A 16,911-nucleotide genomic window follows, 5' to 3' on the forward strand; every position below is an offset into this window, starting at 1 on the left:
AGGCAGCAGGGCTGCAGGAGCTGGGCAGGAAGGCTCTGGGCCGGCCATAGCCACCTGCCAGCAAGGGCAGGCTTCTCTTCTCATGGCTGGGGCAGCTCGGCACAGCTGACCTCTGCTGGCCAAGTGAAGCACTGCATGCAGCCACAGAGCCAGGCACAGCTGTTTTCCGAAGTTTCCTGACTCCTGATGTTTTGGGGATTCAAATAGTCCTTTTCATATGCTGGAGGCACAAACTGGGGCAGCTAAAATTTTTATTCTGTTGTCAAGGGGCAAGATGCCAGCTTGGAAGTGCCAAGGAGCTAAAGGGCCCAGCACTGCCGGCCCCAGAACTGTCTGTTCAGGCTGTGCAGTAAGCACCAGAGCCTCGCCTGTCCACGAAGGGTGTAAGCCTGTGCTCCACAATGTGCTCAGCTCCAGAGAGGCCCAACAACCTCAGGAGGGCTTGGCTGTGGGTCTGAATTTCTTTCCTTTGTGCTTGAAGCTGCGCAGTGGGTTCTGGGACTTCGCTCTCTAAGGAGGCAAAGTCACAGGTTAGTTGGGGGAATCAGGCCGACAGACAATCCACCCACCCAGCCACCCAACTGAGAAAGACACAAAGGGAGCCGTGCCGGCAACTGGCCAACACGACCAGAAGGTGCTGCAGATAAGGAAATGGGGAAAGGCAGCAGGGGAAAGAAAAGCAGGGCCTGCAGGCGGCTGCAAAAGTACCCCTATCCCACACCAGATTTTTGGGGCCCGGTTCTAGGGTGCCCCCTCTTCCCCTCCCTAGGGCACCCTCTCTTCCCCTCCCTAGGGCAAGGCGCCTCCACATTCTGGTGATGACAAAAGAGCAGGTGGGGAGGAGTCCTGGGGCTGTCCGCAGTCCCCAGGAGCCGTACCTTGGCCTTCCTACAAGAGGAAGACAGCTTCTTCCGCTTCTTGTGAGGGCGCACCAGGCCACGGAGAGCAGGAGGAACTGGAAGAGATGCTTGCCTGAGCAGTGGGCTCACCGCTACTGCTCCCATCCCTGCCCTCCCACTGATTCTGCAGCAAATTCTCCAATTCTGACCCAACTGGCAGCCTATGACATACATCTATTCACTATCACATCTGCACAGGGCCAGGAGAATGTGAGCACCTTAGACTTCCACTATTTAAATCACTCTCCTATATTGTTTAGATTTGTTACAATAAACATGTAACAAGAAAGAAAAAGACAGACATCCTTAAAGAAAGAAAATGCAGCTGAAATAAAAGTCAACAGGTAGTTTCTTCACCTGTGGCCCATTACTACAGATACAGGGGGCCCCGCATCCCAGCTGCACCTGATCTTGGCTCTATCTTCACCTCGCCCACCCCATGGACTCCCCCAGGCCAACCACACCTGGGCCCTCCCCTTCAAATGTCAAACATCCCACATCCTGACACCTTTCCACCTTCTCCTGGCCCTTCTAAACCTCCTGGCCACACCTTGGCAAATGACTCCGCTATAGGAGCAGACTGGGTTCCTGAGGCCAAAGTTCTAGCCTTACCTTCTCCCTCCCTACCCACCCTCCCAACTCCCCTCCTCACATCTCAGGCCAGGACCTGGACTGGGGTCTCCTCCAGCTCACTGTCCCGTGGGAACCCGGCCCCCACCGCTCTCTCTCTGGCATTTTCATGTTCCCATCTCTTCTGGATCCTTCCTTTCCCAGTGCCCAGGCTTTTCCTGCCCTGGAACATTCCATCTCCACCCTTTGTCACCTCCATAGCAGCAACACCACACCCGCTGGGTGGCTGCAGGTCCAGGCTGAGCAGACCCTGTGGCATTGGGAAGGGTCCTGCACTTGCTGCCCACAGCCTCCTCTCCACCACTCTCCTCCTTCAATCCATTTTAGGCATAAAAGTCACACATACTCATTACCAAAAACACCTCCTATGAGACACTGAAAGAAGTCATTACCCAGCGCCTGCCAAAGATGAGGAGAAGTGCCCAGTTTTAATGGTCACATAAAGCTCTAGCCTGGGCTGCACTACAGAAACCAATCCCAGGGTCCTGACCTCATGCCTGCCAACCCCTGCATCCCTCGCACCACCACTGGCTCTTCTCTTGCTACCTTGTCGGTTTAGGCCTTACAGAGTCTGTCTCCCTGCTGACTGTTCTTACCCAGAGACTCCACAGATGCCTCTTCAGCAGCTGCTAATCTTGAGTCTTTTGCAGCACAGGTGGCTCTCTCTGCCTCCTGCCCGTGACTCTCTCCCAAACCTATTCACTCCCTTCGACCCATGGACGGCCATTTGGCCCAGCTCTGGAGACGACCTGGCCTGAAATGCTGGGTCTGCCACCCACCCTGCACTACCTCAATTTCCTCATCTCTAAAATGGAGTCAGCAACAGCTAGCCCGTGGGACCAAGCAAACAAGTTTAGAAACACAGGGGTGTGCCTGTTTACATGCCTGCGTGCTGCCAGGGTCTCCAGGTTCTATTCTGCCTGAGCATCCCCAGCACCAAGCACAGGGGCTGACCCAGCAGCGGAGAAATTAATGCCACTTCCCTAGACTGCTGCCTCCTGCCCTGTCAGGCCACACTCACCCAGGTAGTCAGGAACATGGCCCAGGTGGGGCTTCACCACTGCGGGGTGCAAAGGTAGGTCATGCCGCAGCAGCTGGAGGTCCCTAGGGTTGTCTTCAAAGTATGTCTGCCGGGGCAAGAGGGAGAGCCACAGAGTGAGCGCCACAGAGTGAGCATCTTTCTTGTGTGACTTCACAGACCTAGCTTTTCAAAGGATAACACAGTCATGTGTTTCAAAAGGCATGAGGCAGCTGCTTCTGTGCATTTCTCAGAACCTCCCGGGAGTGGATGTTTCCATTTTCCCTTCTCCAGACACACATGGCAGTACCCTGTACCCCTTTTTGCTGGGCATCATCTTACAGACTGTTCCATATGGACACGCAACCAACCTCATTCCTTCCCATGTAACCTTCGGCTCTGGATGCACCTGAGTTTACCTAGCAAGCCCCCTATGGTGGCCCCAGGCTGTTTCCATCTTTAGGTTCCATGATAATGCCATGGATGGATGAATGCAGGCACATGCTTGACTGTGCACATTCACAAGTGTGACCAGGATTAAGTTCCAGAAGTGGAATTTCAGATGAAAGGACACATGAGCTCATAATTCTGCTGGACAGTGTCCACCATAAGGTTGTGCCAATTTACCACCAAGCAGAACAGACTGGCTTCCTTCCATGATTCTGGGTCCATTTCCTCCCCTTCCGTGCCAAAGGCCAGAAAACTGCCCAGTTCTCTGCTTCTCACCACTCGGAGCTCAGCCAGTCTCCAAAAAGGGCAGCCGTCTAAGATCTATCCCCTTCTCACCTCCCATCCCCTCACCTTAAGCTTCTCAGAATGCAGAAGCTCTTCCTTGATCTCCTTCAATCTTGCCTCCCGAATGGCCTGCTTAGTCACTGAGCGCATGGCATCCTGGGGGTGGACACTGAAGGTCAAGACAGTGAGGCTGCCCCAAATCCTCCCTTCACACCTGGATGCTCAGCAAGATGGTGCAATCCCTGGGCCACAGCCCCTTCCCTCTCATTCCCCTCCCCACCACAGCAGCTCACCCTGCAGCGATAGCGGAAGCCCTCGATCTCCTCCATCCGGAACTGGTAGGGGAGCAGAATGGGGCCCCTGTTCTCTGTGGAGAAGAAAGCAGCGAGGGTCCCACAGGCTGAGGCCTTAGGACAGGGTCTTCATTGGAGGCCTCCTGCACCTCCCCCTTGGGGGAAAGCAGCAGGGGACCCACCGCCTTCCTGGGATGCCGAACATGCAGCTTAGCTGCACCTGGGCCTCTTACAGTGATGACCCATCTGTCCCCGTGTGTGGATGGGGGTGGCCTGTGTGGCCCCAAGCCCAAGAACCCGTCACCCACTCTCTTCTCCTCTCCCAAGGAGTACCCCATGGTATTCCTTGGGAGTCAAGGTACCCCATGACGATGGCCACAGAGAGCAGTCTAGGACCACCCAGCACCCTGGGGTCAGGTGCTGTCCTGAGCTGTCACAGCAGCCTGTCAGGTCACTCAACGCTCATGAGGCAGACAGTAAACACAACTTTGGACAAATTACCTCAATTTGTTTATCTCTCAAGGGTGACAGTGCCTGCCACTCAGGGCAGAACAAGGATGGATGGTGGAAGTGGCCTGTCACACTATGTTGTGACCTCTGTCATCATTATCATGGAGTTTTAAAGCATTGTGGGAGAAGCCTGACCCTGGCCCAGGACCACAAGAGCCAGGCTCTTACCTCCACTGAGAAGCTCCTCAATCTTGCCTAAGTGGAACTGCTCCGTGGGCAGCACAAAGGTTAAGACTATGCCTGGGTTGTTAGCGCGTGCTGTCCTGCAAGGGAAGACAGTGCAGCTTGCATCTCCAACCCGCAGGCTCTGTCCAGCACACCCCAAGTCCCTCAGCGTGCCTACCATGCAGATGCCTGGGCCGTCACACTACTACCTGCCAGCTCGATGGATGTAGGCCTCAGGGGTTGGGGGAAGATCAAAGTTGAGCACAGCAGACACATGGTGGAAGTCTATGCCCCGGGCCACACCTGCCTCCAGATCGGAGGCCCTGCAGAGATAACTCAATGTCAGCCAGACCCTTCCTCTCCTCTGGGCATGTATTCACACGCTGAATCAGCAAAACTTCCTCTAAACAATGCCTGTAGATCATAAGACCCTGACATACAGAGGACTCTTCAACAATGGAACCGTTCCAGGAGTCAGGGTTTCCTGGGGCAGCCTGGAGCTTTGACATGTAGCCAAATCTCGGCCTGACCTCTGTTCTGGGACGACAGCAGAACTCATTGCCCTACATGGTGATCTGAAAACCAACTCTGAGCTAGTCAAGCCTTCAGCTGGACAGAGACTGGAGAGTTGGGGGGTTCCTTTTCCCTTCAGAAATATGCTCCCTGCAAGTCACAGCCATACCACCAATGCAGGATGGGCCATCTCCCCTGCAGGGCTCTGCATGCCAACAACCCCGGCAGTTTTGCCCTTCGTGGTGCATGTGCAATGTGCACCATCCACTCCCTTCTCTATATCCAGGCAGCTGAGCAAGAACCTGCGGGGCTCTCTGGGCTACACTACCAGCCAGGCCTGGAAGGTTTGGCTCCCTGCTCTGTGCACTCTGGTTTTAGTCTTCCAAAAAGCTAAAAACACAGGCATTTCTGGGGAGGGATGGAAAAAGAGGCATGGACTCACTTGTCCCCTTTGGGCCCTCGGCCCCGACGCTTGCCCTTGACTGGGGCCCCCAGGACTTCAGCATCAGTTGCTATGACACAGTCGTAGAAGCCTTGGTTGAACTGTGAGATGATGTGGCACCTGCAGCCAAGAGCGGACAGAGAATCAGCTCAGCAGAGCAAGCTCAAGGCCCTTCTGTCATCCCTAGTATCACAATAACCATCACCCTTTCCTTTTTCCTCTTCTTAATCTCTTTCGCTACTTAATCACTGTGCCTCAGTTTCCTCAGCTGGAAATAATTATAGGGTTTTGTTTTTTTGAGACAGAGTTTCACTCATGTTGCCCAGGCTGGAGTGCAATGGCACGATCTCGGCTCACTGCAACCTCCACCTCCCGGGTTCAAGCAATTCTCCTATCTCAGCTTCCTGAGTAGCTGGGATTACAGGTGCCTGCCACCATGTCCAGCTAATTTTTGTATTTTTAGTAGAGACGGGGTTTCACCACGCTGGCCAGGCTGGTCTCGAACTCCTGACCTCAGGCGATCCGCCCACCTCGGCCTCCCAAAGTGCTGGGATTACAGCAGGCATAAGCCACGGCGCCCGGCCATGATAGGTATTTTGGAGTTGGGAGAAGTCAGTATCAGTCACATCTAGAACCTGGCCCCTAGTAAGTGCTTAAGAAACAGAACATTAACTGGGCCCCCTTTCCATCTCTATCTTCAACTTATTTCAACCAAGATGTTGGCTGTGGCAGACCTGGAGCGCAGTGGAAGCTCTCCATTGAGCACACAGGTGGGGATGCTGAACTGTTCCAAGAACAGGCGTAGCCGGTAACTCCGTTCTAGAGTGTTGACAAAGAGCAGAGACTTGCCCCGAATCAATGACAGCTTGAGCAGGGCATACAGCAGGAGGAATTTGTCTTCCTCAGTCTCACAGATCACCTGAAACTGCTGTAACTGGTCTGGCCCAGGCAGCTGGGACTCCTGTAACTTAAGGGTAACCTGGGGAGAAAACAGGCCTGTGGTCAGAAAGGAAAAGAACACAGAGATGCATGGCCACTTACTCACCAACCAAAGCATCAACATTTTAGTGCAGGGCAGAGATGCATTTAAGGATTCCTGGCACCCTAAGTCTCCTCCAGTTTTGTAACCTAAAACCCCAAAATGCCCTTATTGTTGTGGTATACAGAGTATACCATATAAACCATATATAAAATACTTCCAAGCACAGAACAAAGAGAAACACATCAATAAAGGACTACATTGAGAAGGGAAGGCCTACAGCAACAGGCCTTCTGAAAGGTAAAGTTTACTTAAGATGAGAACCTTGGCCTTAGAATTTTGGCTCTGCTGCTCAAAGCTGCCCCTTAGGGGAGGTCCTTGCTCAGGATTTTAGGCAAAGCATGGCCTGAAATGGGAGACATCCCTTGTGGACACTTGGAAATATATAGTGATTTTAGACCACTGGCTTTTAGTGCCTCAGGACCAGGGATGAGACACTAAGTGACAACTGTCCCACCCAAAACACCAAAGGATCCCCTAAGAAGGAGCATCAAGATCTTTGAGTGCCCCCATGCCTGCAGCTCCAGACACTTCCATGGTGCCTCTTACCGGGTTATGTAATATCAGCTCCTTGAGTGCTTGTACGTCCTCGTTAAAAGTAGCTGACATGAGAAAAGCCTGGTAAATCCGGGGCAAGTGACTGAAATGAAAGAATCCAATCAGATTCCAGCTCTAAGGGCCGCTAATTGTAGTAACTGGCTTCCAGCCACCCCGCTCTCGTCCCAACTCCTACTCACAGATGTTTCCACTAGGAATCACACCCACCTCTGCCTTACCAGAGGAGACTCTTGAGCTCTTCTTCAAAGCCAAAGGAAAAAAGAAGATCAGCTTCGTCCACCACCAAAAGCTCCAGGGAGTCACGAAGTTTCAGGCTGTCTTGCTGCAAGTGGCTTAATATGCGAGATGGGGTCCCCACTACCACATCTGGCTTCTCCATCAGCACAGCTCTGCAGGTGGACAAGACATCAGTATGAGGCAGAATGTAGCAGCTGGGATCTCACCCTGGATTTGCTCTCTTTTTTGCCACACACAAACCCAACCCCACAACACTGTGTAGCTTCATTCAGGTACAGCTTTGCTGCTTTTACCCACCTCTGAGAGACTGAGTCTTCAGCAGCTGAGACATTGGCCACTCGGACATCCCGAGCACAGTAGGTAGCCAGCTGCTGAATCATGGACTGTGCTTGCCGTGCCAGCTCCTTGGTAGGAACAAGAACAAGGCCTCTCACTGCCTGTTCTACCACCGGACCTGTCTGTAAAAATATGAATTAAAGACTTTAGCCAGCAGTGCACATCACTGTGTCCACGTGTCTCTACCCCTTCCAGCCTACCTGACCCATCTGCTGCAACACTACTCAGCAGTACTTTGATCATCTATCACTCTGCCCGCCTCAGAATGCAGAGTGGAGAGTTCTTTCCCCAGGCACTGACCCTCAAAAAGAATAACGTACTCTGATGTTTATGAAGCTACTTTAAATATACTAGTTATGAAGCTAAATTCTCACAATAATTCTGTAAGTAGAAAAGATAGATGTGCTCCCTTTTTATGTAAGAAAGAAAAGAAAGTGCTGTGTCGAAGATTACGCAAAGGTTGGTGGTAGCAGGGCCGGACAAGGATCCAGGTAACCTGAACTCCAGCCCAGAGTGTTTGCCACAACAGCACCAGGTTCTCAGGCCGGCCTGCACGGGTACAGGGCCAAGAGAAAACCTCAGACAAACGGGAACCGCCCTTCCCAGGCTTTTGGAGCTTGCCTCCTTCCTCCCCTCAGCTCTCTCGTTACCCACCGCCTTCCTATGGAGCAACAGCTGCAGCATCGGAATAGCATAAGCGGCCGTCTTCCCGGAGCCCGTGCGGGCCCGAGCCAGGAGGTCCTTCCCTTCTAGGGCCAGTGGGATGGCCTTCTCCTGGATCAGCGTAGGTCGCGACCAGCCCAGATCGGTGACAGCCTAGGAGACCAGGAGTGCGGTTTAAGCGGCGTGAAGAGTGATGGCGCGCCCCGCAGAGCCCGTAAGCCGGCTTCCCAGCCCTCGCGTGTACCTGAAGGAGCCGGGGATCGAGGCCCATGTGTTCGAAGCCCAGTGCTTCAGAGTCCTCCATGGCGCTGCTCAGTAGCGCAGCACGCACGCACTGCAGGAAAAACGCCACCGACGCGAGGGGGAGCAAAGCAACAACCAATCGGCTTCGGAGACGAAGTCACTTCCCGGAAGTGCTGGCACCTAGGCTTCCGGTACTCGGACGGAGCTCTGCGACTGCGCAGTCCCTGGGACTGGGTCTAGTAGGAGGCGGTGGAGCGGCCGTACTGGGGTCGACGGGGTACTTTGGACTACAGAGCCGCTCCACTGGCTCTTCCGGCGTTCCCGGACGCCGCTGACACACCTGATTCTCGCGACCTGCAGGAGAAGCCTCGGCCGGGGCCGAGGGCCGAGGTCGTGACGGGCATGACCGTCTCTCTGCTTGGTTAGGGTTAGTGTCCCGCCGGGCACATCACCCTATGAATGGAGCCACTGAGATAGACTGGGCTGAGGAGAACCGGTTGGAATAATGAGCCATGGCAGCAACTGCCTGAGAGAGAGGACCGGCGGGTTGCTGTAGGGCTCCCTAACCGGACTGCCTGTCAGTCACCTGCACAGCTTGGTTTCTGTTCTTTGTGTCCCAAATCTGACTCGGGTCACCAGTTAAGACCCGTGTCAGACTTCTGACCTACAGACTTGCGTCGTTTTAAGCCAGTAAATTTGTGGTAATTTGTTACAGTAGCAATAGGAAAATAATACAGGTGAGGACTAAGAATCCTAATCACAAATCTTTTTTTTTTTTTTTTTTTTTTTTTGAGACATGGTCTTGACTGTCACCCAGGCTGGCGCGATCTCAGGCTCAAGTGGTCCTCCCACCTGTCTCCTGGAAAGCTAAGACTACAGGCACGCACCACCACGTCCAGTTAGCGTGTATGTATGTATGTACGTACGTGTGTGTGTGTGTGTGTGTATGTGTATATCTGTATCTCCTTCTCCCCTCCCCCCTCCCCTTCTCTTCTTTTCTTTCTAGATGGGGTTTCGCCACGTTGCCCAGGACGGTTTTGAACTCCTGGGGCCAAGCGATCTGCCTTCCTCGGCCTCCCAAAGTGCTGGGATTGCAGGTGCGAGCCACTGCTCCTGGCCCGTAAGTCTTTCAGTGTAGAAGAGGGAAGCAGAAGAGGTCAAAGTGGTGCCATGTGAGAGCTCAACCCACCCTTGCTGGAGGAAGGGAGCCAGAGCCAAGCTGGAAAAGGCAAGGAAACAACCTTTGTGATTACATTAGGCCTATCCAGATGATCCAGGATAATTTATTTTACAGTCATCTGATTAGCAATTTAATTCTCTTCTGTCATGTTAGGTAACATATTCATATGTTTCAGAGTGGTAGGCCATTATTCTGCCTACCATACCACCCAACCCAAATCTACATTAAGACTATATCTGAGTGTTGCACAGGAATCTATGTCAACAAGCTTCCAGGATGATCCTGTGCATCCTATCTGATGCAGCCCAGCATCTGAGTACCAGAGACTAGCATCTGGCTGTTAGGTTAGGAGAGATCAGCTCATGCACCAACAGGTAGTCATGCTGGGACCAAATGATGAAGATAGGTACAACTAGTCCCAGTGAGAGCTGGGGAATTGGGCTGGGATAATAGAGGATGTTAAGAATGGAGTGTCCCCTCAACCCCAGAACTTTTTTTTCTTTTTTTGTGGTAAGGAGGGAGAAGGCTGTTTGGTAAGGATGTTGTAAACTCTGAGAAAGCAAGAATTCCAAAAGTCAAGGGTAGTATTGGGGGGAAAATCACTAGAATTTGTGTGTGTGTACCCTAACTACTGTTTTGGTTTTGTTTTTGTTTTTTAGAAGGAGTCTCACACTGTCGCCCAGGCTGGAGTGCAGTGGCATGATCTCAGCTCACTGCAAGCTCCACCTCCCGAGTTCACGCCATTCTCTTGCCTCAGCCTCCCGAGTAGCTGGGACTACAGGCACCTGCCACCACGCCCGGCTAATTTTTTGTATTTCTAGTAGAGACAGGGTTTCACTGTTGTTAGACAGGATGGTCTCGATCTCCTGACCTTGTGATCCGCCCGCCTCGGCCTCCCAAAGTGCTGGGATTACAGGCGTGAGCCACCGCGCCCAGCCCCTAACTGCTGTTTTTTAAAAAACTTTTTAGGTCACAACCTATCTGTAAATATGACACACCAGTATGGAAATCCTTATTCTTCTCACAGCCACCAGCTATTGGCCCATCCACTGACTATCCCAATTCCACCTGCCTTATCAGTGGAAAGGTGAAATGTATGCCCACTTTTTCCTCACACCATTCCCCTTTCTATCAAAAACTACCAAGAGAAACCCAGGACCTACCAAAATAGTTAAGATGTGCTCCACTGTGTCTACTGCCAGCCAAACCTGTTGAAGGCCGGCTCAACCCTAATCTGTGCCTTCCTGTCTTCTCACAAACGTAGTCTGATTTGCTGGCTTGATTTCTAGTAACAGCCACAGAGCAGAAATGTGTCCCTTCCCAATATGTCACATAATCCCCAAGAGCCTCAGGCCAGAAGTCCACAACATGTAACTAGTTCAAAGGACATAATTTTTCTCTGCATTAATTCTAACATGAGGAATACTGAAAACTCTTTTAAACATCTGAAGAATTTCAGCAATTCACAATTCACCTTACTGGAGTGTTACACTGTCATCCAGATTTAGAAATAGGAGGATATAAAACTATTAAATGGAAAAGCCTAGAGAACTAAATTGCCTTTTTTTTTTTTTTTTTTTTTCTGAGACAGAGTCTCCCTCTGCCCCCCAGGCTGAAGTGCAGTGGCTCGATTTCTGCTCACTGCAACCTCCTCCCGGGTTCAAGCGATTCTCCTGCCTTAGCTTCCTGAATAGCTGGGATTACAGGCACACACTACCATGCCTGGCTAATTTCTATACTTTTAGTAGAGAGGGGTTTTCACCATGTTGGCCAGCCTGGTCTCAAACTGCTGACCTCAGGCGATCCCCCTGCCTTGGCCTCCCAAAGTGCTGGGATTATAGGCGTGAGCCACCCCACCTGGCCCTAAATTGCGTTTTTTTTTTTTTTTCAGATGGGATCACTCTGTTGCCCAGACTGGAGTGCAGTGGCACGATCATGGCTCACCGCAGCCTTGACCTCCCGGGCTCAAGTGATCTTTCCACCTCAGCCTCTCAAGTAGCTGGGACTATAGGCGTGTGCCACTAGCTAAATTTTTTGTATTTTTTGCAGAGACAAGATTTCGCCATGTTGCCCAGGCTGGTCTCGAACTCCTGGGCTATAGGGATCCACCCACCTTGGCTTCCCAAAGTGCTAGGATTACAGGCGTGAGCCACCGTGCCCAGCCCACATGTATTTTTAAGAGTAAAAATAGCCAGGCACAGTGGGGTATACCGGTAGTACCAGCTACTTGGGAGGGTAAGGTAGGAGGATCACTTGAACCTGGGAGCTCAAGGTTGCTTTGAGCTGTGATGGCACCACTGCACTCCAGCCTTGGGGACAGAGCAAGACCCCATCACCTGTGCCCGGCCAGCTCACACCTGTAATCCCAGCACTTTGGGAGGCGAGACGGGTCACCTGCGGTCAGGAGTTCAAGACCAGCCTGGTCAACATGGTGAAACCCTGTCTCTACTAAAAATACAAAAATTAGCTGGGCATGGTGGCGGGCGCCTATAATCCCAGCTACTCGGGAGTCTGAGGCAAGAGAATCTCTTGAACTCAGGAGGTGGAGGTTGCAGCGAGCCAAGATTGCACCACTGCACTCCAGCCTGGGCGACAGAGTGAGACTCCATCTCAAAAATAAATAAATGAATAAGATAAAAATACAAAAATTAGCCGGGTGTAGTGGTGGGTGTCTGTAATCCCAGCTACTCAGGAAGCTGAGGCAGAACTGCTTGAACCCGGGAGGCAGAGGTTGCAGTGAGCCAAGATCATGCCACTGCACTCCAGCCTGGGCGACAGAGCAAGACTGTCTCAAAAAATAAATAAAAATTTAAAAAATATATAAATATATATATAAATAGGTATATATATGGTATAGGACATAAGAAATAACAAAAGGAGAAGAATTTAGTTCCGTAGGTCAGATAATTTAATAAATATTTCAAATAAATATATAATAAAAACTGAAATAAAATGTCAAGAATGGGGAACTAATGGTATTAAGTTTTATATAGAAGGGCATGAGGAAAGTGTATTAAAATTTGTTCAAATTTATGACTGAGAGGGCTAAGAAGGTACTTAATTTCCTCAGATGATACTTTGCGAACATGTGGTCTATTTGGTTGACCTTTGCAAACAGTTGAACAACCACACCGTGTATTCCCATACCCCCTAGACTGCCTGTCCAGGCCAAGCCTTAGTACCACGAGTCCACAGTGAAGTCCACTCCAGGTTATCTGCATAGGTAGCCCAGGCACCTTTCCTCTTTTCCTTTAGGTGCCTCCCCTCTGCCCACAACCTCTTATTTCATCTCAAACACAGCTATTACAACATGTTTTATTTCACTGGAAAATTCTGTAAAGAACTAAATCTGGTTCCCTTGAAGAAAACATTTAGCACAGCTTAAATAAAAGTTGAGAAGGAGGGTAAGAGTGCATTGCCCCATTCTAGCTCTGTTGCTACCTTACCTCTGACTCTAAGGCCCTGTGGGATGAAAAGCAGGTATCCAAAAGAACTCTGCTTGGCCCTCTGATACGGCCTTGAGGTCAGCCCCGGTGCCTGCTTTCTGGCCCACAGACCGCTGAAATCCTAGGAGCTGCCATGGGAGTTACCAAAAATATGTGAATAAACTGAATGCAGAGGCTGAGGCAGGTGGATCAACTGAGGTCAGGAGTCTAAGACCAGCCTGGCCAACATGGTAAAACCCCATCTCTACTAAAAATACAAAAATTAGCTGAGCGTGGTGGCGGGCACCTGTAATCCCAGCTACTCAGGAGACTGAGGCAGGAGAATCATTTGAACCCGGGAGGCAGATGTTGCCAGTGAGCTGAGATCACGCCATTGCACTCCAGCCTGGGCGACAAGAGCAAAACTCAAAAAAAAAAAGGAAAAACAAAACCCAAAATGCAGAAACTGCATTGGTATTTTGAGCTAGTTACAGGCAGTAACACTTCTACTAGGAAGGAAAATATATAATTTATCCAAAAATAGTTCTAAGATATAGAAAAACATCTCAATCCTCTAGGGCCAAGACCTGCCCCTTATTTACATTCACAAAGCCATTAAGTGAACCCAGAACTGACCAGCAGACAGTGAGGCAGGGCCTGCTCTGTGGCACATGCCAGTCACCTACTGCGTAAGTGGACAAAGAGAAAGCAGAAGGTAATGAAGAGAGTTTTCATTTGCTTATTTAGTGAAAAACAGGAAAATCACTTGAGGCAAAAGAAGCAGGACTGAGTCCTGGGTTAGTTCTGATTCCTCACAAGCCCTAAGACAAGATTTTGAAAGATTGGACTAATGTCATGTGTCCTTAAGAACCAGGGTCAGCAAGTGGCTGATCTGAATGGTTTGTGGCCATGGAACCAATGTGACTTATTCTTTTTCATTTTTTTCCCTAAAAATCCAGGTGGATAAAGGACTGTGTGGGGAAAGTACCAAATAAATGAGGTAAAAAGGAAGGGTCATACAAAGAGGGCACTACACCAGCTTCTTGGCCTCAAAGAAGCTCTTGAGGTGACGCATCTGCCAGATGCCAGTGAGGATGAGGATGACAGTCTGAGCAATGGACCACCATAGGACCCTCTGGTTGGTGCTCTCGCTCGTCAGTCGGAAGCGCTCTTCACGATACTGTGTGGGGCAACACAGGGTTAAGTGAGCAGGAGAAACAGTCTGGCTGTTGTGAGGTCCCTCCCTGCGTGTAACTACTCAACTCCAGGACCAAACTCCTTTTGGAATACTATCTGTGACTCCATTAGGAGTGATATGGTCTCCCCAGTGAGGCTGCCCCAAGAAAGGGACGGGCTGTCCCTCCACAAGCATCTCTGTTGGGACTGAAATCATGATCCTACCATTTCCAACAAGAGTCCAAGAAAAACAGGTAGGCAATGGCTATTACTAGATTGTGAACTGTCCTTTCTTCACTTTATTTTATAGAGCTTAAAAATGACTACTGAAAGCGAAATGTGGCACATGCATACAATGGAATATTAGCCTTAAGGAAAGAAATTCTGACACATGCTATAACATGGATGAACTGTGAGAACATTATACTCAGTGAAATAAGCCAGTCACAAAAGGACAAATACTGAATGATTCCACTTATATGAGGTAGGGTAGTCAGGATCATAGAGACAGAAAGTAGAATGGTGGGTGTCAGGACAATAGGAAACGGGAAGTTATTGTTTATAATAAGTACAGATTTGCTGGGTGCAGTGGCTCACGCCTGTAATCCCAACACTTTGGGAGGCTGCGGCAGTGGATTGCCTGAGGCCAGGAGTTCAAGACCAGCCTGGCCAACATGGTGAAACCCAGTCTCTATTAAAAACACAAAAATGAGCCAGGCATGGTGGCACTTGCCTGTAATCCCAGCTACTTGGGAGGCTGAGGCAGGAGAATCGCTTGAACCTGGGAGGCGGAGGGTGCAGTGAGCTGAGATGGCGCCACTGCGCTCCAGCCTGGGCAACAAAGCGAGACTCCATCTCAAAAACAAAACAAAATAAGTATAGATTTTTAGTTTGAGAAGATGAAAAAGTTCTGGAGCTGGATGATGGTGTTGGTAGCACAACATTATGAAGGCACTTAATACCACTGAACTATATAGACAGTTAAAATGACACATTTGGTGTTATATTTTACCACAATAAAATGTTTTGATAAAAAAGCAATACAGGCAGGGTGCGGTAGCTCACACCTGTAATCCCAGCACTTTGGGAGGCTGAGGCGGGCGGATCACTTGATGTCGGGAGTTCGAGACCAGCCTGACCAACATGGAGAAACCCCGTCTCTACTAAAAGTACAAAATTAGCCAGGCATGGTGGCGCATGCCTGTAATCCCAGCTACTCAGGAGGCTGAAGCAGGAGAATCGCTTGAACCTGGGGAGGCGGAGGTTGCAGTGAGCCAAGATCATGGCATTGCACTCCAGCATGGGCAACAAGAGTGAAACTCCGTCTCAAAAACAACAAACAAACAACCTATCTAAACCAATACCTCTCATTCCATTCTCTGCAGAGCTGATCTCCCAAGCAGAAACTTGAGTAGGTATAGTGGGTATAAAGGTCAACTGCCCTCTCAAATTACAAGGAGATATGCACTTACCCTTTGGTAATCCTGCTCCTTCTGAATCTGTTCCACCTGATCAAGCAACTGGCGGGCGCGGAGCTGTAGCTCCGTCAGCTTATCTTTTGCAGCAATCTCAGGGTAGTTGTTGGCATGCTCCCCAACCTGGATGTCGAGATGCACACGCTACAAGGAAACACGGAATGTATGAGTGGTGGGGCCTCCAGTTGTCTGTTCCAGGGTATGGAACCCACTATTGTCCCTGGCTGTGGAGCAGAAGGCAACATCTGTCTCCCCAATTCTGACTGTGCTACAAAGTTTCACAATCTTGATAAATCAAAATTTGGAAACAAGTGAGAGATTCTAAGCTGAAGCCAAAGAGAAAATCCTCTTACCAGTTTGCCACCAGCGAAGAGAGCCATCCTGGTAGAATTGGAGTGCAGACAGATTTGATGGTCACCGGGCGTGTGGGAGGTGAACGTGAAGCGGCCCTCCGAGCCGTACTGCCGGGACAGCACCACCTGCAACATATGTGAGTGAAGGCCCCACCTTTATACCGCAGGCTCTCCAAGTGCAAGCTCCTGTCCCTTGAGGCCTCCTCCAGGCAGTGCTTTACACCCCACGGGAGCTCCACTGAAGAACGGCTGCGTGGGCCAACGCCAGCCTTACCTTGCCGTCGGGGTCCTTCACTTCCACGTGCATGCCCAGGCCAGGGGTCGAGGGCAGGAAGACCTCCTTCTGCTTATCCCACATCTGGGTACGATAGTTGCCTGCGGGGCACACACATAGTCACGACCGGCCCTAGTGGGCCGCCTCTCCGCCCGGCCCCCTCCGACGTGCGGCCCGGAGCTCTAGGCAGGGGGCCTGGCATCCTCGGGGCACCCTCAGGCTAGGTACTGGGGGAGCCAGCGACCCGGCTGGGCTCGGGAGGAGGGAGCGCCGCCGAGGGTTGAGCTGGGTACAAAGGGCCTCCCCACCCTCAGCCCGCCTGACCGATGACCATGGTCTCGTCGGGGATTTCCTCGATGAAACAGCGCTTCTCGGTCTCGCCGATGTGGAAGTAGAGCCCCTGGGCGCCTGTGGCGCACAGCGCGAGAAGCAGCAGGGCCTGCCGCCCCATCGCCCGCAGAGGCCGAGCCCCGACACCTGCCATCGCGCCTCAGCCCCTAGGCGCCTGCGCACATTTGCGCATCGCTCTGCGCCTGCGCGCCACCCTAGCGACCCTGAGAGTTAGGGGAAGAGGACGCCTGCGCAGTGATATGTACTCGCCGTCTCCTGCAACTCCATCCGTACCGAACACTGCCGCGCCCCGCCCCCTCACACAGCCCGGCGCCCGCCTACCCCCGCAACGAGGGTAGACGGCGCATGCGCAATGACGTTCTCCCTTAATTTCTCGCCCCTTACACCACAGCTTAC

The 16,911-nt window shown here is 51.3% G+C and overlaps 2 protein-coding genes across 5 annotated transcripts; both read right to left on the bottom strand.

Annotated features, from left to right (window-relative positions):
* Window positions 1-234: 234 nt before the first annotated feature.
* DDX56 (DEAD-box helicase 56) lies at window positions 235-8,415 on the bottom strand. The gene is made up of 14 exons (XM_003846093.6): window positions 8,283-8,415; window positions 8,030-8,191; window positions 7,337-7,497; window positions 7,021-7,191; window positions 6,794-6,884; window positions 5,940-6,184; window positions 5,206-5,325; window positions 4,460-4,573; window positions 4,254-4,348; window positions 3,576-3,649; window positions 3,349-3,438; window positions 2,551-2,656; window positions 879-955; window positions 235-510 (listed from the first exon to the last, which is right to left on the bottom strand). Exons 1-14 carry the CDS (start codon window positions 8,340-8,342, stop codon window positions 433-435), a joined length of 1,644 nt encoding a protein of 547 aa, XP_003846141.2. The 5' UTR covers window positions 8,343-8,415; the 3' UTR covers window positions 235-432.
* A 948-nt stretch (window positions 8,416-9,363) lies between these two features.
* On the bottom strand, window positions 9,364-16,763 carry TMED4 (transmembrane p24 trafficking protein 4). 4 transcript variants are annotated; one of them, XM_008968913.5, is made up of 5 exons: window positions 16,489-16,688; window positions 16,165-16,265; window positions 15,891-16,016; window positions 15,535-15,681; window positions 9,364-9,500 (listed from the first exon to the last, which is right to left on the bottom strand). In XM_008968913.5, the coding sequence occupies exons 1-5, from the start codon at window positions 16,646-16,648 to the stop codon at window positions 9,462-9,464; spliced, it is 573 nt and encodes a 190-aa protein (XP_008967161.1). In that variant the 5' UTR covers window positions 16,649-16,688; the 3' UTR covers window positions 9,364-9,461. The 4 variants fall into 4 exon arrangements, with proteins under 4 accessions (XP_008967161.1, XP_003805273.1, XP_014201136.1 ...); XM_003805225.5 differs by lacking the exon at window positions 9,364-9,500 and adding an exon at window positions 12,763-14,066 and having other exon boundaries at window positions 16,489-16,763; XM_014345650.4 differs by lacking the exon at window positions 9,364-9,500 and adding an exon at window positions 12,763-14,066 and having other exon boundaries at window positions 16,473-16,694.
* Window positions 16,764-16,911: the final 148 nt, after the last annotated feature.

The sequence above is a fragment of the Pan paniscus genome, chromosome 6 (genome assembly GCF_029289425.2).
Source record: "Pan paniscus chromosome 6, NHGRI_mPanPan1-v2.0_pri, whole genome shotgun sequence".
Taxonomy (NCBI): domain Eukaryota; kingdom Metazoa; phylum Chordata; class Mammalia; order Primates; family Hominidae; genus Pan; species Pan paniscus.